The sequence below is a fragment of the Stenella coeruleoalba genome (assembly GCF_951394435.1).
Source record: "Stenella coeruleoalba genome assembly, chromosome: 19".
Lineage (NCBI taxonomy): Eukaryota > Metazoa > Chordata > Mammalia > Artiodactyla > Delphinidae > Stenella > Stenella coeruleoalba.
The window spans coordinates 44571576-44599169 of record NC_137165.1 but is presented as its reverse complement, the minus strand read 5'-3'; the positions used below and the strand labels follow the sequence as shown (position 1 = coordinate 44599169).

Sequence of the window (27594 nt, the reverse complement as noted above, 5' to 3'; positions counted from 1 at the left end):
AAGACTATTTTTGCCCCATTGTATTGCCTTTGATTATTTGTCAAAGATCAGTTGGCTCTATTCATGTGTGCATGCATTTTTTTCAAATCCATTATTGACTGCTCCTAATTTTGTTTCTGCTTTGTTTTTTGGATCATTCCTCTTATCTTTTTCATAGCTTCAGTAAATTACACTTGAATTACAGCAATAGCTTCTTTATTGTCTTACTAGCCTTCGGTCTCCTTTGTTCCCATCCTGGAATATTTATTTTAAATATTCCTATCTTTGCAAAACTAGCTGTTTCTATCAGAATATCAAAGGAATTATAGAATCTCAGCATTGCAAGGGATCTTAAAAGTCATTTAATTCACATACTTGTCTTTTGTTTACATTTTCTCTCCATTTCTGCTGAATAACTTCTGCCAAGTTCTTTAGGCTAAGCTTGAATTCCTTCAATAACAGGAAACTCATTCTTTCTGAACACTGCGTTCCATTTTTTGGACAGCTGTTGATTTGAGTCTTCCTTAACTTAAGATGAAATACATGTCCTTGTAGCTTCTCTGCAAACTCTAGTTCTTCCCCAAGACTATACAGAACAAGGATAATCCTGCTTCCCTGTGAAAGCACTTTAGGTATGTGAAGAAAGCTATTCTGTCCAGAACTAAACTCTCCTCAGATTCATGTTTTCCCTAAGCTAAAACTCCCAGCTTGATTGGTTCTTCTAGTAAACTCTTTTATAACTTAATTTTTATTCCTCTACCATTCTATTCTCATTTCTCTGAACTTTAACATCTGTTTATGTTTGCTTTAAGTTGTGAAACTCAGAAATCAGTGGAGTACTTCGAGTACTGCAAGTGTAGTCCGTGGCATGCCGTAGACCAGAACTATCCATCCTTTGTTCAAAACATCAATCTCCTTTCAATGCAGGATGAAATTGCATTAACATTTTTGACATCCACATTCTATCTTGACTCATACCGACTTTATTGTTGAGTAAAACCCCCAAGTCATCTCTCACAAAACCATATCTCCCCCAATTGTACTCAAGTGTAGAAATCTTACATTTATTCTTTTTAAAAATTATTTATTTTTGGCTGCGTTGGGTCTTCGTTGCTGTGCGCAGGCTTTCTCTAGTTGTGGCGAGTGGGGGCTACTCTTTGTTACAGTGCACGGACTTCTCATTGCAGTGACTTCTCTTGTTGCAGAGCACGGGCTCTAGGTACACAGGCTTCAGTAGTTGTGGCACGTGGTCTCAGTAGTTGTGGCTCACGGGCTCTAGAGCACAGGCTCAGTAGTTGTGGTGCACGGGCTTAGTTGCTCCGCAGCATGTGGGATCTTCCTGGACCAGGGATCGAACCCATGTCCCCTGCATTGGCAGGCAGATTCTTAACCACTGCGCCACCAGGGAAGTCCCGCATTTATTTATTTTTTTTAATTTTTAATTTTTTGGCCACGCCTCGTGACATGTGGGATCTTAGTTCCCAGACCAGGGTTTGAACCTGTGCCCCCTGCAGTGGAAGCATGGAGTCTTAACCACTGGACTGCCAAGGAAGTCCCTTACATTTATTCTTGGTAACTTTTATCTTGTTAGAATAGCTCTTTGCTCTTCAACAGCTACAACTTGTCGAGGAATAAAAAAATATCCTTATTAGTTTATGATTTAATGCTATAGAACATATACACTAAATAAAATAAAAACCTAAGAACTCTTAGAAGGCAGCTTAATGTAGTGTCAGTTATAACTATGAATGATGTTTCTCAAAGTGTCCTCTGGCCTGCATTACAGTCACCTGGAAGGTGCTTGTTAAATAGCTTCCCCAGCTCCACTCCAGACTTAATGAATTCAAATTTCTAGGAGTAGTGCTTGAAAATCTGCATTTTAAGAGACTCCATTGGGGACTGCAAGTAAAATGGGTTTAAAGCTAAGAGACAGAGGGAAAAAAAGAGGAAAGGAAAAGCTGTAAAATTCTGAAACTAATAAAGTACATGCTGCCAGATGGCAGCAAGGCAGGACCTGCTATAGTAGAAGCATGATCTTTGTCATCAAGAATTTGTGAAATACCAGGCCACACCCTCTGAGGGAGTAAAAAACGGATGGGGGTGTCAGCAAAGATTAGTTTGGAGAGTTACTACACATACCCCATCTTTAGTTCTAGGCTATCTAATGAGAGGATCTATAGTGAATCTCAGGTGACTAATTTGGATATAGACTAGTTGGGTGGTAGGCATCCTGCATAGATGCTTGGTGCTTAGGGCACAGGCCTTTTCCACTTTATCATAACGGAACTCAAGGTGCTCTTGGCATTTTAAAGTTGATGGGGCAACAGCAGGTCTCTGCTGGACAAAATGATACCCAGAGATTAGACGATCAAAGACCTGACTGCTCAAATGGGGTCAGAAGTTGTGTTTTTAGTCTTAAGTATCTCCTTTTCTTAAAGATTTGCTAAGTGCCCAGCTAAGCAAATGTAGATAACTCATTTTAGAGGCTGACTGACGATCTTTGAAACAAACAGACAAAAAGCCCTCCTATATTATGAGTTGATGGAAGCTATTCTCCAGGTCCTCATTGCATGGTTGGAAAACTGTTTCTTAGTGTAAATAATCATATTGTACTACTGAAATGAGAAGTTGAATAGAACTAAGAAAATACTCATAATTCTAGGAGAAGTTAGAATTATGCAAACTTTAAAAGATTAAATATTGATGTTAATTTGTGATTGTGTTTTCTGCAAGTGCATGCATGATTTAAAAATAAGCATTCAAATCTGGTTTGTACAACTGCAGAGAGAGGCTTGCAAGACTTGTGAATATGTCCTGACTTGCTGCTAGTCTGTTGATAGCCTCCCTATTTTGGCAAACTTGGCAAATCTGTCTGCATTTGAACTGGAAGCTACTTGGGATTCCCCTTTAAACATCACAAAACCCACTTCACACTTCTCTCGCTTTATAGATCATGTTCCCACAAAATAAATTAAACACTCTTTATCCTGATGCTAATTTGACAGACATTCCTCCTAATTTATTATTATTCTGCTTACTCTTGTGTAAAGTTAGTGTTTGCTGTAATGTTTTCCTCTTTTGGATACCTAAAAGTTGACTGACACTTTTTCCTCAGTGCAGCTTGCCTTTGATATAATCTCAGGAAAGCAAAGAAAATTCACTGCTTTTTAAAATTGAAGAGATTAGCAAATACAAATTTGTCACTTTTATGGATAATATTTGAAAGATTATAAACATTACTATTTATTCATTTTACTGCAGAAATAGGCTATGTATTTTTCATTGAGCTATTTTAAGAAAAGAGATTACAATTAGTATATTACGTCTCATACATATTTTCATGTATTTTCATCAGAGGGGCTACATAAGCCTTATTATAATGGGTAAGTTCTTATTATATTTAGACTTTTAGGTCAAAAATCATTTCAAGCTATTCATAGCACACACTTAAAGCCTCCTAAAGTTCTCTCCACCAAAATTTGTATGATTATAATCACTGAATATCAGTATCAGTGAATATCAATACCTGGGGCTGCAAATTTTTACATTGTTGGAGAATTGCTAATTCAACTGGCAGAGAGTGGTAGTTAGAATTAAGGTGAGAAGTGCATATCATACTAATCTACCTCAAACTAAGAGGCAAAGGATGGGCAGTGGTAATCTAGCATTGCAAATGACCTTTTGGGTGAAGAACCCAGAAATAGCCCCAGTTCCTCTCAATAGAACCAAATCATCCCAGGTGGGTGCTAGCAGAGTGAGGTGTGTGCCCCCGTAAGAAAGAGGAGAGGCAGCTTTCTAATATCTGGTAGTTAAGGGCTATGAGAGTGGGTGCAGTTGGGAGGATAAGGGGAACTTTGGAAAAGAAATATTTATTGTAATAGAACAGGTTGGGGAGAAAGATGATAGAAGGATGTGTACACATGGAACTGATAGTTGTGGTAGCTTGGTTTTTATGGATGGAGCTACATCTTGACCCTAAATGAAGTTGGAAGGCTTGAGAAATAGGTGTGAATTGAATTCTGCCTAAGGCATAAGAGAAGCAGGCAGGATTGACTCTGATAGTAATCCACCTGGAAGAGAGAGACTAGAGCTACAGAGAATCCTGCTCTACTGAACACTAGTAAAATCTTTGTGAAACTGCTGTGTTACAACTCATTTACTACAGTGTTAATTTGGAGTTTGAGATTCATCAAAGGAATGGGTACTATAATTTGCAGTGTCCAAGTGACACTCGTGTTTTAGATAAAGTGCCTAAGGGGCCAGATGGTCACAATAGTCTCAGAAAGAATTTCACAAGCAAGATTGTCACTTATTTTCAAGCTTTACGGTCACCTAACAATGATCTAATTCTCACATTAACAGTTGGGAGTCTGGTTCCATTTCATCACTCCTCTATAGCAAGGTGATAAAAAATAAGTTAATATTTATTAAGCCAATATTTACGAGATCTTCCTATGTGCCAGGAAGTATTCTAAGTGCCTTATGTGCATTATACTTAACCTTCATAATAATCTTCTGAGGTAGTTGCTATTATTTCCAGTTAGTAAGTGGAAGAACCAGGACTTGAATCCAGGCAAGCTGACTCCAGAGCCCCCACTTTTGAATTTATTTAATACAAAAAACTGTCCTTTATTCTGAGATTATGTCCACCCTACCTTTTGATATTACAGTATATTTTCTTATATGAAGTGGTGCTGATAGAAGATGCCAGGTTTGATATTTTTGTTTAAGAAATCTTTACTTTGCAAATTAAAAACTAAGCAACCCAATGACAACACTAATCTCCAGATATTTTTTAAAAAAGAAGTTGTTTAGCTAGTTTTGGAAATCTGAGTCTGAGAATCACTGGTCAGAAAAATGGGACTCTTAGTTAGTAATTTTTAATGTTCTCTAGAGATTTTTTTCACTTGATTTATTTCCTAATGCACTTAATCCAATCAGTCCTCACCTATCTGGCACCTGACCACAAGTCATACTTTCATCCATTTGACAAATATCTGTTGTGAAATATAATTGAAATGCAGCTTTGCGGTTCATATTTTAGGAAATCATTAAAAATACTTTATGACAAGGGCTCTAGAATGAGATACAAACAAGCCTTATACTAAATTATTTACAGAATGTAGTCTTATAGTGAGGTTCCAGTGTCATGTTCACTTAAATCCTTAGTAAACAATGGCGTTACCATTTGCTATGTTTATTTCTTTGGTGTTTTACATTATTTGTACTGTTATTAATAGCTATTACATAATGATATATTAATAGATATTAATACTTTTCATTGTCCCTAACATATGGAGAACAAAATGGAAGAGAACAAGAGTAGCCCTGCTAGAGACGAATGAACAGGGGAGCCAGACAAAGAAGTTGTCTGGCTTACTTGTTGCTCTAACTGTAATCTTCATTGTTTGCTTTATTTATCTGTGTGTCATTGGCGACTTCAGTATCCTTGTTGGTGATTTGTTCAACAGTCTGTCTTCACAGTTCTTTGGAGTTCTCATTTCCATTTAACTTTTCTTTCACTCCATCTCAGCTGCTCACTCTTTGGTCATACCCAAGACTGCACCATCACTAATAACCACTACTTCGGGGATCTCAGTTTTAAGCATCTTGCTCTCTAGCCACCTCCCGTTTTTTCCTTGCTTTCTTCTAGCATAGCCCTTACCCCAACTCCAGCAAGTTTGACATGGGGACCTTCCAGTTAATTTACTCTGTCACTTCCCAGCCTTTTTGTCGTCTTTACCCAGCTTAGATTCCATGGTCTATCACCTTCACCCTCCTCACATACACCCTTAACAGCCTTGCTCCTCATCTTGTATATGTCAGGTGTTTCTCAGCTACCTGCTTACTCTGTATCAGTACCCAGACTTAAATATGGCTTAAGAAAAACACAAAACCATGGTATTAGACCTCACTTTAAATTTAAGAACCAAATCTCAAGCGAGCCCTCAGTATTTCTTGGAGTCAGTATTTCCTTGCATTCCTTCTGTATTTACTTAATCTACACTTGAACTTAGCCAAAAGGCCGAGAAGGGATGTATTTCCTTAGTCTCATCAGTTTCCTCACCTACTCTCTGAGATGACTGGTTCCTCTCCATTCTTCTCAAACATCCAACACCACCTCTTCCATCCTTCCATCCTCACCAGCAGCTGATGACCTGGAATCTTTATTTCACTGAGAAAATAGAAATAATCAGAAGAGAACTGCTTCATCTTCCCACCTCCAAATGTAGCATTTGTTGAATGAATCAAAGAACATGATATCCCAGAACTTCATTTACTCCTATATTCAAATATAATTAGCAACTTAAAATTCCAAAACCAAATATATAAAGCCATTTTTGGCCATTTTGAATTATACTTTTCACTACCACCTTCCTTTATGTTACTGTAACCAAGAGTTGTTATGTTTTGCCTCATCCAAATAAAAATTAGTTATTTTTAGGAAGATGATTAACAGGAGCAGTTAAATAACTGAACTCAGGAAATGAAGAGAAGAACTGCTTTGGCACTATATGTGATTATACTATTAGCCCACATTAGTTATTACTTATATGAGTTATGGAGGAAGGAGAAAAGGTGCGAATGACTTAGAAATGAAGACTAAAGCCTCAAACTTGGTGGAGAATGGAGGGAGAATGTTGAAAACAGGCCATGTGATAGTTTTGGATTTTTTTGGATGGAAAATTAGATAATAGACTTGAGCAAAAATTAGATAATAGACTCTAGCTAAAATTAGATAATAAACTTCAAATTAAATTAATACTTTACCTTGTGTTGCTAAACTTTAAGATTCAGTTTTGAAAAAAAGACATGTTTAAAACCAAAAAAGTCAATATTCTTATGCCAGCTTTGATAAAATTTATATTTATATAATTGAGTAAGAACCTACCTTACCTAACTGTAAGTTGCTTATATAATTACAGCAAAGAGGAGAGTCCCTCAGTAACCTGAATTTCGTATGCTGAGCTCACTTACCCAATGGCATCTGTCTGCTCAAGCACATTTCCCCACACATTTTCCCAATTCCCCACGTTCTTTCCAAACCTTTACCATGTTTCCCAATATCATCTCCTCATCCTGCATTTTGTAGATGACCTAAGCCCCCTACTTCACATAGTAAACAGAACCCAACAGCTTACTTCTTCTTACTTCTTCTTCTTCTTCTCTTTACTTAACTAGTCTCAGAAGAAGTTTCCTTGCAGTTGTCTCCTTAAATCCCTACTCTTTGTTGCCAGAGTTCCTGAAAGTGTGATCTCTGTCTGTTCTTCCTTATGCTACTTAGCTTCCTTCTCCTACCACAACCCAAAATGATCTGACCCAGATCAGCATGAACTTTCTGATTTTTAAATCTGATGTTCTCTTTCCAGGCCTCATCCTTTGTCTCTGGAGCATTTGTCCCTATTGTCACATTCCTCTGCTTAAAGCTTTTTGAGGCTTTTCATGTGCCCAGAGCGGGCATTCAAAAATAGCGAACCAGTAGTTTTGATATCTTCTCTGAGCTTTCAACAAGTCTTTCTTAATGGACATTACTGCCTGAATCTCAAATGCCTTATAGCCAAAAACAAAGTTATGATTTCCTCTTGCTAACCTCTTGGTTGTTTTCTGAGATTACTATCATTTTTCCCATGTGCCCCCAGGCTAGATGCCTTAAGGTCATCCTTGACTCTTCCTCTTTTTCTTATTTTCATTTGGTCTCTAAGTTCTGATGAATATCTCTCCTCTCTTCCATTCTTTTCCTACTACTATTTCTTAAGATTATTACCGCTTTCCATTCCTGGTCTCTTGTCTGGATTATTTCAGTAGTACATTCAGGGATTTTAATTTGAATTTCATGATTGGACCCCAGAGGATCAAAAAATCTTCTCAAAATTGCATGCAAATTTTTGTACATGGGCATTTTTTCTGGGCAGGTCCATTAGACTATTCCATGGGAAAGAAAATGAGAGATAGAATGAGAGAATATGACATTTTAAACAAGTCAGTTCCACTGATTTCTCATTCTTCTGTGCCTGCCCTTTGCTATGTAGTTCCCTAACCCAGGGAACTGATCTCTGAGTAGTGAGGGGGCATGTAAGACATAAAGGGAAAAAAAAAAGGAACAGTACAGCTCGCAGTCAGACAGTCCAGCAGCCAGAGATCAGAGGCTCCCCAGCATCAGAGCTAGGCCTTAATGTCCTGGAGAAGCTCAGGGGAAAGCTGGGGTATCAGTAGGGAGGCAGCCTTCTGAGGCCTCTGGACCCAGTTGTTCATGTGCTTGGAGGGACTTGGAGGGATAGGAAAAGGAAAACTTAATTGGCAAAAATCCAGAGCCAGCCAGTGAGGCAGTGTCCCCAGAAAAAGGTTAAGAACATACCTCCAACTAGACTCCCACCCTCTGATCTTTGTTCTCTAGTCCTTCGTCTACTCCACCGCCGGTTAGTTTTTAAACACACATCTCATTATGTATCCTCCCTGATTAAAAAACACTGGGTTTTTACAAAACAAATTAAAAACTCCCGGGCTTGGTGTCAAGGCCTTCCTTAGTTGGGAACTTGTCATCCCCCTTCAGGCACTCACCTCCAAGGCTCCCAGCCACACAGAAGGTGATAACTGGTTGTTTTGAGAGGACAGCTTCTAGGTCCATACTGCCATGTCTAATCTAATGCTAATCTCTCTCTTTAGGGTGCCATTTCCCTTCACTTGCCCAACCATGAACCTCGAACTGGCCTTCAAGACCCAGACTGTATGTTACCTCTTCCCCTATGTCCATCCCTAATTTTCTGCCATCACTCTAGCAGAATCAGTCTCTCTTGGCTAGGTTCCAAAAAACATTTCATGCACATCTCTGATAATGTCATATTATATTGTAGATAACCTATTTTTATTTGTCTTTCCTACTAAATCAGAAACACCCTGCAGGTAGGGACTGCCTTTTTCATGTTTGTATCCCAAACACCTAGTTTCGTGCCTAGTCCAAACAGGAGCTTAATACACTTTTGTAGAATGGAATTACTTATGCAGAGTTTTTATGACTCATTTAAATTAGAGACCAATGCTTATTTAATAAGTCAGAAAGGCTATGATAATAATACGAATAACAAAGTCCCATTTCCACTGCTTATTCAAGTAACTGCTTCCTTTGTGGAAGTGGATTTTGAAAATCTTCATGTCATTGTGTATATATATATATATGTATATATTTTTTTTGTTGTTGTTGTTGCGGTACGCGGTCCTCTCACTGTTGTGGCCTTTCCGGTTGCGGAGCACAGGCTTCGGACACGCAGGCTCAGTGGCCATGGCTCACGGGTCCAGCCGCTCCGCAGCATGTGGGATCTTCCCGGACCAGGGCACAAACCCGTGTCCCCTGCATCGGCAGGCGGACTCTCAACCACTGCGCCACCAGGGAAGCCCCATTGTATATTTTTGATGTGCTTTCTTGACAGCCTAAAGGAATTATGGTTCTCATGCAGACTAGAGTTTCTATGACATTCTTATTGATGTTATATTGAATAGATTCTGTAATTTCACAGATCTGTATTATATATAAGTTCCACGGATATGCATTTTATCTTTCAAGCTTCATGGTAATATTTTGTGGGTTATTTATTTTATGACATCTGAGTCAATTTAATTCAAAACACATTAAATTGAGCATTTCCCACATACAAAAACAGAGTTACAGAGTTAAAAATCTAGTATTTATGTATTATGTAGTTTGTCTTGCTAAATTTGTAAGTCCCAGTCATTGCAAAGGTGTTTTTTAGGTATTTAAATTAGTTCAGCCATGAAAGTACATACTGTTCATAATTTAAGAGCTTCAAATAATTTTTAAAAACCATCTTCTATCCCCCCATTTTCTCTGAGTTTTTTAGGAAAAGAATCAATAATTTACTTATTCAGCCATTTATTGAGTACATATTATGTACTAGGCATTAGGCTGGGTGTCTGCAATTGAGGATTGATGAGACAGTACCTGCCCTTGAATAGTTTATAGTCTTAAGAGAAAAGAAAGTATATAAACAAATATTTGCAATTTAAACTTTGGAGAAGAGGAAGGAAGCTCCTTCTTTGAGAACTGATGCTGAGGTTGAGAAAAGAGATGCCTGCAGATAAATTTGTAGATAAAGAAGCAGGGATGTAAAGGGGGGTTGGAGATGTAATTAAGATTACTAATAACCTCATCAAAAGATAGGGAGATTAACCTGAAATATCTGGGTGGGCCCAACATAATCACATAAGGTAGTTTAAGGCAGAAGAGGCAGAGAGATGTGTCAGAAAGAGAAGCTGAAGAGAACTGAAGCATAAGAGAAACTCAGTCACTTGCTGGAGGGGGAACACATGGAAAGTGTCAAAAGGAAAGTAGGCAGCCTCTAGGAGAAAAGATCAACCTGACCCCTAGCTGACAGCCAGCAAAGAAAGAGGGATCTCAGTCTTACAGTCACAAGAAAATAGATTCTGTTAACAACCCACATAAACTTGGAAGTGGATTCTTCCCAGAGCCCCATTGGCCCACACCTTGATTTCAGTCTTATGAAAAATGGAGCAGAGCCACCCAAACCCACCCAAACTGCTGACTTAAAGAACTGTGAAATAATAAATTTGCAGTGTTTAAAAAAAGAGGGGGGCCAAAAAGAGAAAAAAAGAAGCAGGGAGCTGAAGGGAGTTCATACCTGATAGTCTTTTTTTTTTTTTTTTAATATGAAAAGTAGGAAACTAGATCATCTCTAAGAATTAATGGCATGGGTAGTGCTTGAGAAGAGAACAGTGAAGTCTGGATAATAACTAAGGAGATATGGGAGATGAACAGAAACAGGTAAGGGGTGGCATGCAATATTGAGAAAGCAGTGAGAGTAGAACTGAAATCAGATAGCATGAGACTGTTAGGATATCAGTCAGCACAGTGGTGTAATTTTCTCTGGTCATGCTCTGGCCAATGTTTAGGTGCAGTAAAGCCATATTGTGTTCAGGGTTCATAGGGTAGGTATAACAGAAGTATAAGAATGCTGAGGAGGTGAGAGTCTTTGAAAGAAAGCATGGCTTAATATGGAAGGAAGTGTGGTTAGAAGGAAGCTGATAAACTTGGAGAAGGTTGAGACTGGAGAGATGTGGCTAAGGGCTGGTACTTTGTAGGTACTTAGCAAGTCTTCATTTTATCCTTCCTGGCTCTCCCCTCCTTGTGCCTGTTTCACTCCCTCCACCACCACCTGCCTCTTTAATGGTTTATACAAATAGTTTCAAATCAAGATAGTAGCAGTTGGTTTGGAGAGGAAGGCTAGGAGCCAGGTTCCAAAGTCCTCATCAGATGTGTCCCAGTGGCTTGGATGCTGACAGTGCCTGGTGGTGTTGGCCTCTAGGAGAAGCTCAAGGCTTATCCCCTTATCTCCTTACCCCTCATGCCCCAAGGGTGGGACAAGGGCAAAGACATTTTATGGGCCACAGTTCTTTTTTTTAATTTAATTTATTTATTTTTGGCTGCATTGGGTCTTTGTTGCTGCACGCGGGCCTTCTCTAGTTGCAGTGAGTGGGGGCTACTTTTCATTGTGGTGCCCGGGCTTCCCATTGCGGTGGCTTCTCTTGTTGCAGAGCACGGGCTCTAGGCACGTGGACTTCAATAGTTGTGGCACACAGGCTCAGTAGTTGTGGCTCACGGGCTCTAGAGCACGAGCTCAGTAGTTGTGGCACACGGGCGTAGTTGCTCCACAGCATGCGGGATCTTCCTGGCCCAGGGATCGAACCCGTGTCCCCTGCACTGGCAGGCGGATTCTTAACCACTGAGCCACCAGGGAAGTCCCTGGGCCACAGTTCTTAGGACAGGAATTTACTCTGTGATGAGAAGGGTTAAGAATCTAAGCCTTTAAGGGTTTCCACTAAGTTCCCCCTGTCTCTACAAGTCTAACCAGAAGCACAGATCTCATTACTTTTAAGGATTTAAAAGGGAGTCTTTTTTTGAAACAAAGATAGAAGCAGTGGCTGTACTGGCAACCCAAAATATCTTCCTCCTCAGAATCTAAAATTTCTAGTAGAGTTGGTTGAATCTTGTGGTTTCCTTTATTGAGTCATTTGATGTATTGTCGTAATTTTTCTTAAAGATATAATTTTTTAAGGCTTTTGTTCCAAATGAGGACATTTTCCATAAAAATACACTGTATCCCATTTCCAGAAATTTTCTTGTTCACCTGTAGTTTTGAGTGTAACGCTTGAAATCTAAGAATTCATTATTTCACAGAGTGCTTTTTTGGTGTAGTATAAAGAAAAAAACGCATAAGTAAAGAGTCATGCATCTTAAGTGTGAAACTTAAATAGGTGAGAATTCCTAGAGTGAGTAAACAGAAACCAAATTTCATCTTAATCTTAAGAAATGGAGTAAATGCTTGTGTAGAGTGGGCTAAAGAAATCCCAGGGAGTCTAAATCATTAGTCTTGCTATTTTGCTATTGTTAATGATACCTTTAAGGCATTTAGCAATGGTTGCCTAGAAAAGAATTGAATACTATTCTCGTAAAGCTTCAGTTTCATTTTCATCCTGGTGGCTCTGAGAAAACACGTTTCTCACTTGGCATAGTCACGTGGAATAGGGCATTCGACTTCATCCACAAAGTCTGTAACATCCATCTGGATCCTATGGATTGCTCTATACCCACCCAACTCAGACATGTCTGCCCTTTCTTCAAGTGCTTGTATTGACAGGTAGACCTGTAATTTCTTTGACTAAGGTACAGTTTCCGTAGCCTGTCGTATCATAATAGATCTGTGTTGGGTTAAACTTGCCTAAAAACAGATCTTTTTTCCCCCTGGCTTTAAAGTAAAGGATAATGAAAAAGAAGTAATATTTCCTAATTAGGTATTTAGGTCAAAGAGACATTTTCAGAGTTAAAAGTATTCGTTCTCAATGATAATTCAAATATACTTTTCCAAAGACCTTTAATTGGCAGCTTTCCCCCTCAACTTTTGGTATTGGTGTAGGAATTGTTTGTGGATTTTCTATTTTAAAAAGATCTTCAGTTCATTCTTGTTCTGTTCATAGCACCTAGATATTAATATATGTTAATGCTATTGCTGTATTCTTCCTGACATTCATGTGAAGAAGAAAGAAAACTTTGATGTCTTACTTGGATTTTAGTTAGTTGATGTAAGACTGTTTTCTTTTCCTTTTTAGGTTGCAAACATGTTAAAGGCATCCTGTTATATGGGCCTCCAGGTTGTGGTAAGACTCTCTTGGCTCGACAGATTGGCAAGATGTTGAATGCAAGAGAGCCTAAAGTGGTCAATGGGCCGGAAATCCTCAACAAATATGTGGGAGAATCAGAGGCTAACATTCGTAAACTCTTTGCTGATGCTGAAGAGGAGCAAAGGAGGGTAATGTTAACATAAGTACAATTTAGTGAAAGTTTGTTATCACTTATATGATGATTGAAACCCAGAGTTATGGTGGAAGACTTGTTGCTGTGATTTATAGTTTGAAGAAATTGCAGATAAAATTTATTTTGAACCGAGTTATGTCACTGAACTGGGATTATGGGAGATTTACATGTTGTGAGCAGATGTCAATATCCACATGTTCATAATACAAAGATAGATGATTATATGAGCCAAAGGTTTTGCAAAACAGATCATGAATATGTATTTAAGTGACACTTTTATTCCACATTACTTCCAGAGACTTGAACTCATTTATCCTAAAAGAGAGGAATTAAATCCATAAAGAAACTTGTAGAATTAAGTATGTGTAAGGTTCATGTGCAGAAAGCTAGTTTACTTACCACTGACTTAACTCAGCTGTAGTGACAGGTATAAGTTGTTAGGTCTCAAAGGAGAACTTGATTGGGGTCTTAGAAAAAAATAAAATTAACTAAAAATCAAGCCAGAGTTTACTAATTGTGATGGTTAATTTTGTGCTAATTTGCCTGGGCCTCAGGGTGCCCGGACATCGGTTAAACATTATTCTGGGTGGGTTTTGTTTACCATTTGAATCTGTAGACTGTCCCTAATATGCCATCCAATCCGTTGAAGGCCTGAATAGAACAAAAAGGCTTACCTTCCCTTGAGTAAGTGGGAATTTCCTACTGCCTGACCTGGAATATCAGTTTTTTCCTGCCTTCAGACTCAAACTGAAACACCTCTTCCTGGCTGTCAAGCTTGTAGGCCTTTGGACTGGAACTACACCATCAGCTCTCTGTGTCTCCAGTTTGCCAGCTGCAGAACTTGGGACTTGTCAGCCTACATAATTATGTTAGCCAGCTCCTTACATTTAATCTCTAGATAGATAGATGGGTAGATAGATTTTATATATATATATATATATATATATATATATATATATATATATATATATATATATATATATTCTTTTTTTTTTCAGGTACCAATAGAATAGATAGACTAGATCTATAGATCTATTGATTCTGTTTCTCTGGAAAACTTTGACTAATATACTAGTATTAATATATTTGTTTCATTAAAGGAAAGTTTAAAAACAGTATTGTGGGATTTCTGGTTCTGGCAATACAGTAGACTAGGTAACCTGAAAATCTTCCTTCTACAAAAATCTTCAAAAGCTGGATAAAATATAATCCAGCTAAAATAATTTCAAATGCACAATTGAGCTCTCAGGAAAGAAAAGGAAGTCTTCAGAAATCAAAAGAAAACTGAAAACTAGAGTAGTAAAGATAATGAGCTGCAGCTTTTGGTTCTGGTAATGTGTGCATTTGGGTTTTATCATCCAATAGGGGACATAAAATGAGTCCTTGAACTTACTTAAGGTGTGGCCTAGGAACTGGAACCTTCAAAGCAGCTCTGTCATCAATGAAAAGCATGACTAGAAAATATTTCCCTACCAGCACAGAGAAATAACAAAACCTTTTAACTATTTGCCTGGGTTCTAGAGTGGGAGATGAGGAATCTGCCATGGGAATTCTAACCCATGGATCTTTAACTCATGTTTAGGATTTGAAAACACACACACACACACACACACACACAAACACCCCACTATGTAGTCTGGGGCCCCAAAATTGAGAAATTAATTTTAAAATGAATCCTGGGCCAATGTTAACACATAGGGTTGTTAGATATAAGCACACCCCAAGGGATACTCCAGCAAAGCCAGGCCACAAGAGAGTCTCACAGGGGAAGCTAAAATAGCTCCACTAAATGGAAAATGTCATCATCAAAATTTTAAACTCAGCAACTAGGTTAAACATAAGCAGTAGTTTCAGCTGAGGAGAGAAGTGATGAACAGTAGAATAGATCTAAAGAAATCACCCAGAATGTAGCACAGAGAGATAGAGAGATGGAAAATATGAAAGAGAAATTGAGATAACAGAGTTAAAATGAGAAGTCCAAATAGAAAGAATAGTGTAGAGGCAATATTCAAAGATAGAATGGCTGAGAATGTTCTAGAATTAATAAACATAAATACTTAGATTCATGTAGCACCATGAGCCCAAATGGGATAAGTAGAAATTTATGTCTAGATGCATTGTAGTGAAACTGGAGAATGCCAAAGAAAAAAAGAGAAATGTCTTAGTATCAACAAAAAAGAAATGATGATGACATCCAAAGGAATATCCATTATGTTGACAGTAAACTTTTTAACAACAGCAAGAGAGACCAGAAAAGAGTGGAAGAATATCTTCACAGAGCTAAGTAAAAATAACTGTCAACTTAAAATTTTATACCCAGCTTAATTCTCATTCAGGAATAAGATGAAATGAAGATATTTTTTCAGACAAAGTCTAATAGAATTAACTAGTCACAGAAGCTTGTTGGAAGAATGTGAAGCAGGATATATTTGAGAATGAAGAAAATTGAACCCAGAAGGAAAGCAGTGGATGCGAGAAACAATGGTGAGCAATGAAATTGGTAAAAATGTAGATAAAATCTGGAACTTCTACTTCTAGTTGTGGCAGATTAGGTAATCTGAATCATGCCTGCCACTGAAGACTACTGGAAAAGCTCAACAAAATGTTTAATTTTTTTTTTTTTTAATGTGCTTGGAGGTATCAGAGAGCTTACAAGATCTAGGGGGAGAATGGAGGCCCAGAAAAAAAGGTCCCAGTTTATGGGGGTCACTGTTCCTCTGGAGAAATTAGCCATTTCTGGAGGGAGCTGCTAAACAGCTATGCAGCCCTCTTGACGGGCTAGTGGGTATAAGGGGGACAGAGATTAGAGCCTATGGCCCACAAAGAGGGGACGTCTGATGAACATGCCTCATTTTGAGTTGGGACTCTGAAGGGCTACACCATAGGAGCAAGCGTTAACCAGAAGCAGACATGCTGTTACAGAGGCTACAGATCAGCTTTGAGTCATGTCATTCTCTAAAATTAGGCTGAGGGTTCCTAAACCACTAGTGCCCCCAGACATTTGGCAGAATTGTAGATCCTTCCTGGTGGAAGGTAGTATCATGCAAGGCCATAAACTATTTCTATAGTTTGCAAATGCAGTGCCTGGCTTATAATCAAAAGCAATCAGATACACAAAGACATAAACAACATGAGGAAAGAGAAACAAAAGATGATAGAAATTGGGCCTCAAGATACTGGAATTCTCAGATACAGACTTTTAAAATAAGTATACTTATTACATTCAAAGAGAAACAAGATTGAAAATTTTGGCAGAGCACTAGAAACTGTTAAAAAAAATCAAATGGAAATTCTGGGAATGAGAAATTCAGTAAATTAACTCAAGTTTAAACAACAGATTAGACACATCTAAAGAGAGAATTAGTGAACTGAAAGATGTTAGACAAAAATAACTACAGACAAAGGATGAAAGGAATGAAGAGAGATAAATACCACAAGAAAGTCTAGTGCACAATTTAAATTTCCAGAAAGTCAGGAGAAAGACGATGGGGCAAAAGCAGTATTTGAAGAGAAAAGGGTTTAGAACTTTCTAAAATGGGTGAAGAACATCAGTCCATGGATTCTAGCAGTGATATAAACCTCAAGCAAAAGAAATACTGAAGAATTCTACACTTATAATCATTGTTAAATGGCTGAAAATAAAAAAAGGAGAGAGAGAGAAATCTTAAAAGCAGCTAGAGAAAAAAAGATTACCTTCCAATAAACAGCAATTAGCTGGCAGCTGTCTTCTCAACAGAAATGACAAAAATCAGAAATCAGTTGAATGTCATTTTTTAAGAGAATAGCTGTCAACTTAGAATTTACATTGTCATGTAAATATACAATAAAGTACTGTATTGTAATAAAAATAGACTGGCTGTACACAGTTGTGAATCTAACAAATGTTGAGCAAAAGAAAACACAAGAAAGGATCATATATACTATATGATTCCATTTATATACAGCTCAACTAAAGTACAGTGTTTAATGATGCATGCTTCTAAGTTGGTAAAACTATAAAGGAAAGTGAGAAATAATTACCTTAAAAATCAGATTGTGGTTGCCTTTGGGGCATGGAGGGGAGGGATGTTGGGGAAGGGTGGTGAGGAGGCACTGCCAGGATGCTGGCACTCTTCTGCGTCTTGTTATGGTTACATGGATGTTCATTTTGTGACAGTTCCTTCAGACATACATTCACATTTGTGGAACTTTCCATCTATGTATGTCATATTCCACAATAAAAACGTTTAAAAGAGGTTAAATTTAAGAAGGATTCACTGTACAAAATAATAATGATGATCAATATATCTTTTTAAGGATAGAACTAAAATATGGAACAAAACATGTAGGAAGTGGGTTGAATCCATGTAAGATCCTTGTATTATTTGGGAAGAAGTTAGACATATTAATTAACATAAAACTTCAGTAAATGTTTATGTGAAAATTGTTTATAGTTCTCAAGCTTTTCCAAGGCATGAGGGAGGAGTGGGGGAAGGAATAAAGAAAACTCAAATACTTTAGAAGGCAAGAAAGGAATAACAAGACTCGAAGAAAATGTGAAGATACCGAAAACGTAACTTTTAAAAAGATTTCACTTAGAATAGCATTCAGAATGATAAGATAACTAGGATTAAATCTAACAGGAACGTTAAAGGAGAAAATTATAAACATTTTTGAAAATCTTTTTTCAAGAGCTAATAAATGGTAAGATAGAACATTTTCACATGGGAATCCTGACATTATCATAAAAATGACAGTTCTGCCCATATTAATCTGTAAGTTCAGTGCTTTTCCAGTCAAGTCTAACAGGACTTTTTTGGAATTTGACTTTTTTTTTTTTTGGATGCTTGAAGAGTCATGAAAATTTTGGAGAATAATGAAAAGTTACTTATTCAGATATCAAGACTTACTGGAAACCTATAGTAATTGAAACAATTTTATATATTCATGAAAAAACAGACCATGGAAATAGAGGAACACAGGAAGAACTTGTTACGTGAAAAGTGGCAATACAAATCAGAGGGGAAATGATATACTGTTCCAAGATGGGACTGAGATCATTGGCTCTCTGTTTGGAAAAAGATAAAATGCAGTCCCTGTCTCACTTCATACAGAATTACAAAATAGATTTGCAAAAAACAAAACTAAAACTTAAGAGAAAATTTTTAGAAGAAAACTAGGGAAAGGCATTAAGAATTGAGGCTAGGGAAGAATTTCTTAATAAGATATAGAAATTAAATCCATAAAAGAAAAAAAAGTTTATTTGGCTACATTAATATAAAGAAAATTCTCTCTGACAAATTACACTGGATACAAATGTCTCAAACTAGAAGAGATATTTGCAACCCATATAATCCACAAAAAATTGGTATTCCTCTATAATAAATTCTCTGTAATAACTCCTGTATAATAAGTAAGAAAAAGACAAACACCACAATTTTTTTAAAAAACTGGCAAAGGATATGAATAGGCAATTTCTCAGAGGAGGAACCCAACTGACGATAAGCAGATGAAACAATGCTCAGGAAAATGCATAATAAAAGAGAAATCACCTTATAAACAACCTGATAAAATTTACAAAGACCAATAATGCCAGAAGTTGATGAGGTTATGGAGAAACAGGGCTTCATATACATTACTAGTCATAGTATAAATTAGAAAAATAGTAATATTGTGCAGATTAATTTGACATCTTACAAAAATGAAGATGCACAAACCTCATGACCCATGAGTTCTACTTCAACCCTACTTCAAGTTCTACTTCAAGTTCTACCCTAGAGAAATACTCTTGCACTTGTGCACCAAATGACATGTACCAGAATGTTGATTGCCGCACTATATGCAATGGGGGGAAAGCTAGAAACATCTTGATTCTTCTCAGTAGGAAATGGAATATCATCTTAGACATTAAAATAAATAACAGACTTACATGGATCAATATGCATAACACCCAGAAACATAATATCTATTTTTTAATCTAGTAAGCTTTATTAAATCTAATTTATCCTGTCATTTCCTACTTTTTATTTTTGTTGATGGTAAAAATAAATTTTAAACATTGCCTTTATAACAACCCTTCTGCTGCTTCAAATCTACTTGTTGGGTGCTTAATCATTTCAGTTTTACACAAGGTGGTTTTCTCCCCTGCTTCCCTATATCCCATTAAGTTCTTGTTCATATTCAGATCTCTAGCCATCTCAGCTCCATTGCATCCTGGTATATTATTGCAAGTCTAATAACTGATCTCAACTCTTCAGACCGTCCCAGAACCAATTCGGTTTTACAATTCGTTCCTAATACTACAATATTTTTTGTTTCAGATATCTTTTTACCTCTCAGAATACCAAGAAAAATAGTCATTACCATTTACTATCTGGGTTGAAAGAACTTCTTTTTAAAAATTGTTTTTAAGTTGATTACAGATCACTTACAAACAAAAATAAAGGGAAGCAGAGACTATTAAAATATTTAATAGAGCTTAAATATAGCAAACCAAATTTGTATTCCATATTTTCCTGGGTTTGAAGATATCTACTGATTGATCGATAGATATATACCCAAAATGCGCAGGAGCCTCTGTATGTAACTAATTGTTCATCAGTTGTCATGTGTGAAGTTGTACACTGATTCTAAATTTCAAATACATCTCTCATAGATGATAGCTTATCATTACTTCTTGTTCTTCTACTTGCGTCGTCAAGACAATACTTGAAGAGTTTTTAAAAAAATCTTTGGCTTATAATTTTGTTGAAGACGGGATGGACACCAGGCACTCCATAATTGCAAAATATTTTTATTTTTAGATTTGTATACACCTTTTAGAATGGCCAATCTAATTTTTTTTTTTTTTTTTTTTTTTGCGGTACGCGGGCCTCTCACCGCTGTGGCCTCTCCCGTTGTGGAGAACAGGCTCCAGACGTGCAGGCCCAGCGGCCATGGCCCACGGGCCCAGCCGCTCCGCGGCATGTGGGATCCTCCCGGACTGGGGCACGAACCCGCGTCCCCTGCATCTGCAGGCGGACTCTCAACCACTGTGCCACCAGGGAAGCCCCAATCTAATTTTTTTAAAGTATCATTTTAACTTTATTTATTTATGGCTGCATTGGGTCTTCGTTACTGCATGTGGGCTTTCTCTAGTTGTGGCGAGCACGGGCTACTTTTCCTTGCAGTGCGTGGGCTTCTCATTGCAGTGGCTTCTCTTGTTGTGAAGCCCGGGCTATAGGCTCATGGGCTTCAGTGGTTGCGGCTTGCGGGCTCTAGAGTGCAGGCTGAGTAGTTGTGGCGCATGGGCTTATTTGCTCCACAGCATGTGGGATCTTCCCACATGAGTAATGATGACATAATTTCTAGAATTTTGAAATAGTATAATATATCTTAGATTTATGAAAAGATCCAGTGGACCCATACAGTAATTGCAAGATAGAGTGAGGTTTTTTTTCTGTTTTTAAAAAAATATATTTTCCATTTTGTTCCTGTGGAATACTTCTAGAAAAAACGTAGTCATGAGATATCAATCTTTATAAATAGTTAAAACTGCTTAACAGTAAAAATTAAAAACTGAAATTGTTTTTCAAGTGGACCCTAATGGTATACTGAGGATTAAATTATTAGGTGCAGGTGAGAAGCATTTTATAAAATCTGTTGTGATAGTTTCCACATGGCTGCATAGGTATCTTTGGTGCTGTTTTTAAACTTGCAGACAGTTTAAGTATGACACTATTAATAATAAAACTGAGTTGGCAAAGAATTTCTAGGTAGATATTAATCATAGCCAGCTTTTTCTGATATACTTTTCTCAATCCTTACATCCAGAAAGGCTTGGTATATTCGGTTAATGACCCCATGGAGAGTATATATGTGTTACATAATAAAGAAAAGCATCACCTCTGTGATTCTGGACAGTCCAGGCTGACAAAGATGAACACTTGCATATAGGTCAAACTAGCTAAATATAGAACAGCCATTTTCCAAGGCTGTTGCCAGGGGCTCAACAGCATCAGCTCTGTTTCTATGGGGGAAGACTTTGCAAATGGTAAGAACAGAGCTAGAAGTCAGTGAGTTGAAGAGAATTGCATTGTGGAACTTTAAACTCTTTGGTAAAGGGTTTATTGATAATTCAGCTATATTAATCTGTGAACATTAATCTTGACATCTTCCTTACCTGATTCTTAATTTATTGCAGTAAGAACTTGCCTTTATTTAAGTAACACACCTGTAGAAATTGATGTTATCATACTCAGTAGGTTGGCGGAAGGGACCTGATGACAAGTCGTAAGATTAGCAAGGTTCTGAAAAGGTCAGAATTGTACTGAATTATGGTTAGGGAAGATTGCTCCTGTGATCATTAAATCAAGCACAGTATCCTTATTGTCTCTGGCTTCCCTTCCACATAGATGATTTTTGAGGTTCGACTGAGAAGGAAGTCATGATTCCAGTGGTAACGTAAGGCACATTGATAGCAAAATTCATACATTATAACAGCTTTTTGTTTTATGCTGTATTGACAGACAACTTTGAATAAAAATGTTTTCTAAAAATAATGTAGAATCTCACAGCTTCTTAGTCACAAACAGGAGTGTCCTAGTTTTTCTTTGAAGACAGCAAGTATTAATGCTCTACTATATAGAAGTGTTTGGCAAAGCTAAGGTTGTAGTTCCAATTCTTCATTCTCTGTCTTCTCTACAGGTGGAAAGGTGAATAGTTTTTGGTGTTGAAATTTTTTTAAGCAACAAGCTATCACTTATCAGACATCTGTTCAATAATTATGACAGTAATTGAGAAATAAAGTTAATTTTTTCAGGTTTTAATTTAGTTTTAAAACAATTGTGGAAAGAGAACAATTTGTAAGTTATGTTCAGGAAAAAATATAATGAAACTTAGTTAAATTTTGGAACCTTAATGAACACATGAGTATCATCTTGCATAAGAATGCATTAAAGAATGAACAGTACTCCAAATAATGAATAATAAAATGTAAGTATTATAAGATACTGTATCTATTTTTTGTTTATTATTATGAAGTAGAACTAACTTTTCTGGTGTACCATTTTATAGATTTTAACATGTGTATAGTTTCATGTAACCACCACCAAAATCTACATGCAGAACATTTACATCACCCCCCAAAATTCCCTCATGCTGTCCCTTTGCTAATAACTCCTGGTAACTACTGATCTGTTTTCCATCCCTATACTTTTGTCTTTTCCAGTGTCATATAAATGGGATCATAGTATGTAACTATGACCAGTTTCTTCTTTTTCAGACTGGCTTCTTTCACTCATCATATTGCCTTTGAGATTCATCCAAGTTGTCGCATGTATCAAACATCCCTTTTTACTGTTGAGTAGTATTCCATCTTATGGATGTACCATAGTTTGTTTATTCACTCACCCACTAGAGTGCATTTGGGTTGGTTCTAGTTTGGGGCAGTTATGAGTAGAGCTGCTATAAACCAAGGAGTGGAATTGCTTGATCATACAGTGTTTTATCTGTTTTTTATTTTTTTTAATATATATTCAGATGTGTTTTAGATCCAATCCAATTTCCTTCAGGTCATTTTTAGAACTGTTTTTCTTCCTACTTCTGATGTAACATTTCATCTTTTATCTTTGTCATGTTTGCTTGATCCTTTTTCCTTTGGGTTGCCTTTATTGGAGTCATCTTCTGGTGTTGTAGCCCAGAATCTGTCTTGCTTTTATATGCCTCCAGCTTAATTATATGATTCATCTTCTTACAGAATCTAGTTTGCTACTATACTCTTCTTTACCATTTGTAGATGACTCTCAGATCTATCTTTCTCACCTGTTTTGTTCAGTTTATATCTTATTCTCTGGAGGACATTTCTAATTAGATGTCCTGTTAACTCTTTAATCTTCTTATGGTAGAAACTTAAAAAAAAATTTTTCCCTTCCATCTTTTCCCTTCTACAGCTTTCTTATCATAACTACAAGATAATTTCTTACCTTTGCTGTTACTTCCCCTTCTACTTGCAGGCAGTAACCAAACCTAGGACTTGGCTTTTTAGTCATCACTACTCCCATCACCAAAACTCTCTTACAGATTCTGTTTACCTCATTTACATACCATTGTTTCTCACTGACCTTCCAACTACGTATTTCTCCGTTTCCGTCCTAAAGTCAGGATTAAAATCATCTTACATAAAGAGCATTCTGCTTTTGCAAGTGTGTGTGTGTGTGTGTGTGTGTGTGTGTGTATGTGTGTGTGAGAGGGAGAGAGGGAGAGGGAGAGAGAGAGAGAGAGTTCAATAGAAAGGCCTGCTCCCTGTTGTGATAGTACTATAACTTTTGTTTCTCACGTTAGGTAAATTTTATTATCCCTTTTATAGGGCCTGGATTGCCTCTTAGCCGTTTGCTCAAGTGGCCCTGCATGCTTCTAAATTCTTATCTGTTAGGCCCTCTCTTTCTCCTTCTGCATGTCTTTGTTCAGGAATAATTTCTCACACCCCAAAACAAGTGTACCTGTGATTTAGGAGGACACAAAGTTGTATTTGCAGGTAATATGATTGTCTACTTAGAAAATTCAAAAGAATCAACTAAAAAAACTTAGATGTTAGAAGAAAGTTAAGTAGCCAGATATAAAATAAATATACAAAAATTAATATTTCTTCATATATACTGTTTTTGAAATATAATGTAAAAATCCCATGCACAACTGCAACCAAAAAACATAAATAGTTAGGAATGTTATGAATGAATTAGTATGACAAAAAGTACAAAACTTTATTGGGAGATGTAAAAGACTTGAATAATTGGAGACATATTCTTAAGAACTGAATGTGCTATAAAGATATTAGTACTTCCTAAACTGATTTAGAGATTGAATCTAATTCCAATCAAAGCTTGGCTTTTTTGTTTATTTTTTACTTTTTTTGTTTGTTTTTCATTGGAGAAAGTTGTTTTTGCTCTAGTAGAATGATTCTAATAATCGTCAGGAAGTAAACATGGTTGAAAGTAGCCAAGACAGTTATAAAAAAGAAGAAGAACGTGTGGAGGGTAAGAGCTTGCCCAAACCACTGCTATGGTCCATAGTATAGGCTGGAAATAGTCTAGCACATATGAAAATATAAAGCCTGATAGAAATGGCATCTCAGTCAATGAAGAAAAGTTTATTTAGTCAACAATATTGGATCAGTTAGTTAACTCTTTGAAGAATTACTTGGATTCTTACTTCACTTGTACCATATACAAAAATAAAATTCCAGATAGACTAAAGAATTATATGTAAAGTAAAAATTTACAAGAGAAGAAAATGTAGGTGACTACCAGTGTCTGTAATGGGAGAGGATTTTAAGGATAAAAGTAATGGAAAACATCATAAAAATAAAAATTGATAATGTTGGCTGTTTAAATAGTAAAAATACATTTTTTAAAACCCTTCCATTTATCAAAAATATACCATAAATAAAATTAAAAGACAAATAGCAAACTGGGATAAAACGTTTATAACAAATATAATAATACCCTTAATATATAAATAATTTTTATAAATCAATAAAAATTATTAAATCCCAACAGAAAAATGTACAGAGGACATGAAGAAATAAGAGAAAAATTATCAGTGGTAAAAAAAATGATTTTAAAAAGTGCTAGCCTCGTCAATAATTAGACAAATGCCAATTTAAAATGATTGAAAAATACCATTATTCATACATCAAGTTGATAACTACTTTAAAAAATTTCTAGTATTCATTACTTTCGAGGATATACCAAGATAGTCACTGTCATATACGGTGGTAGGATTGTTACAAAATGATAAAAATCTTTCTAGAAAAATATTTGAAAGCCTATTTCAAGAGCATTAAAATACTCAAAACACCTTTTAACATAACAATTTGCCTTCATGAAGTAATCATACATATTGTCAAAGATTTAAGTATAAAAATGTTCATTGCGGGCTTCCCTGGTGGCGCAGTCGTTGAGAATCTGCCTGCTAACGCAGGGGACACGAGTTCGAGCCCTGGTCTGGGAGGATCCCACATGCCGCGGAGCAACTAGGCCCGTGAGCCACAACTACTGAGCCTGCGTGTCTGGAGCCTGTGCTCCGCGGCAAGAGAGGTTATTTCAGTTATTTCTAGCTAGTTGAATTTTGGATGATTGAGATTTCTTTACATCTTTTGGTATTTTTTCCAAGTTTTCTATAGTGATCATGTATTTTGCAATTAGAACCCAAAATAACAATTTTAAATTGTTTTTAAAAAACAGTTAATGTTCAAGAGAATGCAAGATGCAGTGAGTTTCCAATTTTTAATTAAAATAAAATTAAAACAAATAAATCTGCATTAACAGCATTTATCTTTAAGCAACATAATATAGTTTATTTTTAACTTATTTCTATTTGTTTTATAACTTTTGCTCAGTTAACATGTAATACTTTCATAGTAAAATTTTTAAGTCTATTTAAAAAAAAAATGATATCCTTGCCAGAGTTTTAGTGAATACCAACCATATCTAATCTTGAATCTCATTATGCCCATCATTTATACCATCTGTATGTTGTCATATTTAGGTTATGTTCATTTTCACCTGTTTTGTTTTGCTAATCCCTAATGGTTTTTGTTAAAAAAAAAAAAAAAATCTCTGCAATGCACTTCCCCCTTTGGTTCCTAACAAGAGGCTTAATTACTTAAATATAAATTGCTAGAAGGTCCATGTTAACTTAACCTAGTGAACTATTGGCATTTAAAAGTATTTGCATCTATTAAAAGTTCAAAATATATAAACTGATTTCTTTTAATGATAACTCTATATCTGACAAAGTAAAACAGAAATCACTATGTAGAAGAAACAGCATCTGCTTGACCATGTTCTTTTTATAAACTTTGTCTCTGTTCTCACTTTACTGTTCAGAAGAAGCAATCTGTTTTCATACGATATAACTGAATATGAATCAAGTTCAGTATCTTCTCCCATTTGCCCAATTCCCAGTCTACCTCTGTGTGGAGTTACTCTTCAGCTATATAGTGTGACAAATATTAAACTTACTGCTTTGGGGGCTATCCTCTCACCAAAACTCAGGGAAAATGGGAGGGAGCTGCCGTTCATTGACCTAAGAAATGCTTGACAGTCCTTCTTTCAAAGAGTGAGATAAGAAATGTGTGTGAATGAATAGTTAGTTATGATGGACTATTCATTTTCATCAGTATATAATGTGTGTTTTCGTTTTATGTCTATTAAATATGAGGTTCTGGAATGCCTTTTCACTTTGCAGAATTCTGAGACTGCAGTTCCAACACCTTTGAGAGGGCAGCAATCATGATTATACTGGCTACATTTATTAGTCAAAAAGCGCAAACGCTTTGTTTTGCTCTTTTGATTAGTTTGTTTAATAATATATTCAAATTATGATCTTTAATGTTATTTCTTTCACTAGCTTGGTGCTAACAGTGGTTTGCACATCATCATCTTTGATGAAATTGATGCCATCTGCAAACAGAGAGGGAGCATGGCTGGTAGCACAGGAGTTCATGACACTGTCGTCAACCAGTTGCTGTCCAAAATTGATGGGGTAGAGCAACTAAACAACATCTTAGTCATTGGTATGTTTGCTTGGTTTAAAAAAAAAAGGTACTATGATTTCAAAAACATTAGATACTTAGGTTCTGAATTCAGATTTGTGTAACTTGTAATTATACTATTTTGCCAGTGTTTCCAAATTAGAATCAAATGATATTGAAGAATTTCACTATTTTAATGTCTAGCCTTAATAGGACAAATGAAAAATGGGTTTAGTGACTCATGGCTTTTTTTTTTCTTTTAATAAAACTCCTCACTTTTTTTTTAAATTTATTTTTTATTATTTTTGGCTGCGTCGGGTCTTAGTTGTGGCATGTGGGATCTTTCGTTGCGGCACGTGGGCTCTTCGTTGTGGCACATGGGCTTCTCTCTAGTTGTGGCATGTGGGATCTTAGTTCCCCGACCAGGGATCGAACCCGCGTCCCCTGCATTGGAAGGCGGATTCTTAACCACTGGACCACCAGGGAAGTCCCAACTCATGGCTTTAAACTTATAGTTAACAGGTGAAAAAGGCTGCACGATGTAATGCAGTGGTTTTCAAACTGGGTCCTGTAGGCCTCCAGGAGTCCTCAGAGCTACTTCAGGGTCTGTGCGGCCAGGATTTGAGCTTCAGATCATGCATCCCTATTATAACTTATCTTTTTAACTGCTTTATGTACTGAAGTTCTTCTTAAGATGACTTTGAAAACAAAACAAAACAAAAATTCTGCCGTTTATGAAGGTTGAAAACTATTGGCCTACAAAAAAGAGAAGGGATGTTGG

General features: G+C 36.6%; 1 protein-coding gene across 2 annotated transcripts in view; it reads left to right on the top strand.

The window, feature by feature from the left end:
* NSF (N-ethylmaleimide sensitive factor, vesicle fusing ATPase) overlaps positions 1-27594 on the top strand; it is a gene marked incomplete at its 5' end in the record, with an annotated part of 156766 nt that overhangs the window by 73556 nt on the left and 55616 nt on the right. For both annotated transcript variants that reach the window (XM_079905955.1, XM_079905956.1), the window contains 2 exons: positions 13117-13316; positions 26690-26855. In XM_079905955.1, the coding sequence (XP_079762081.1) occupies positions 13117-13316; positions 26690-26855 (366 nt within the window). The remainder of the gene's footprint in view (positions 1-13116; positions 13317-26689; positions 26856-27594) is intronic.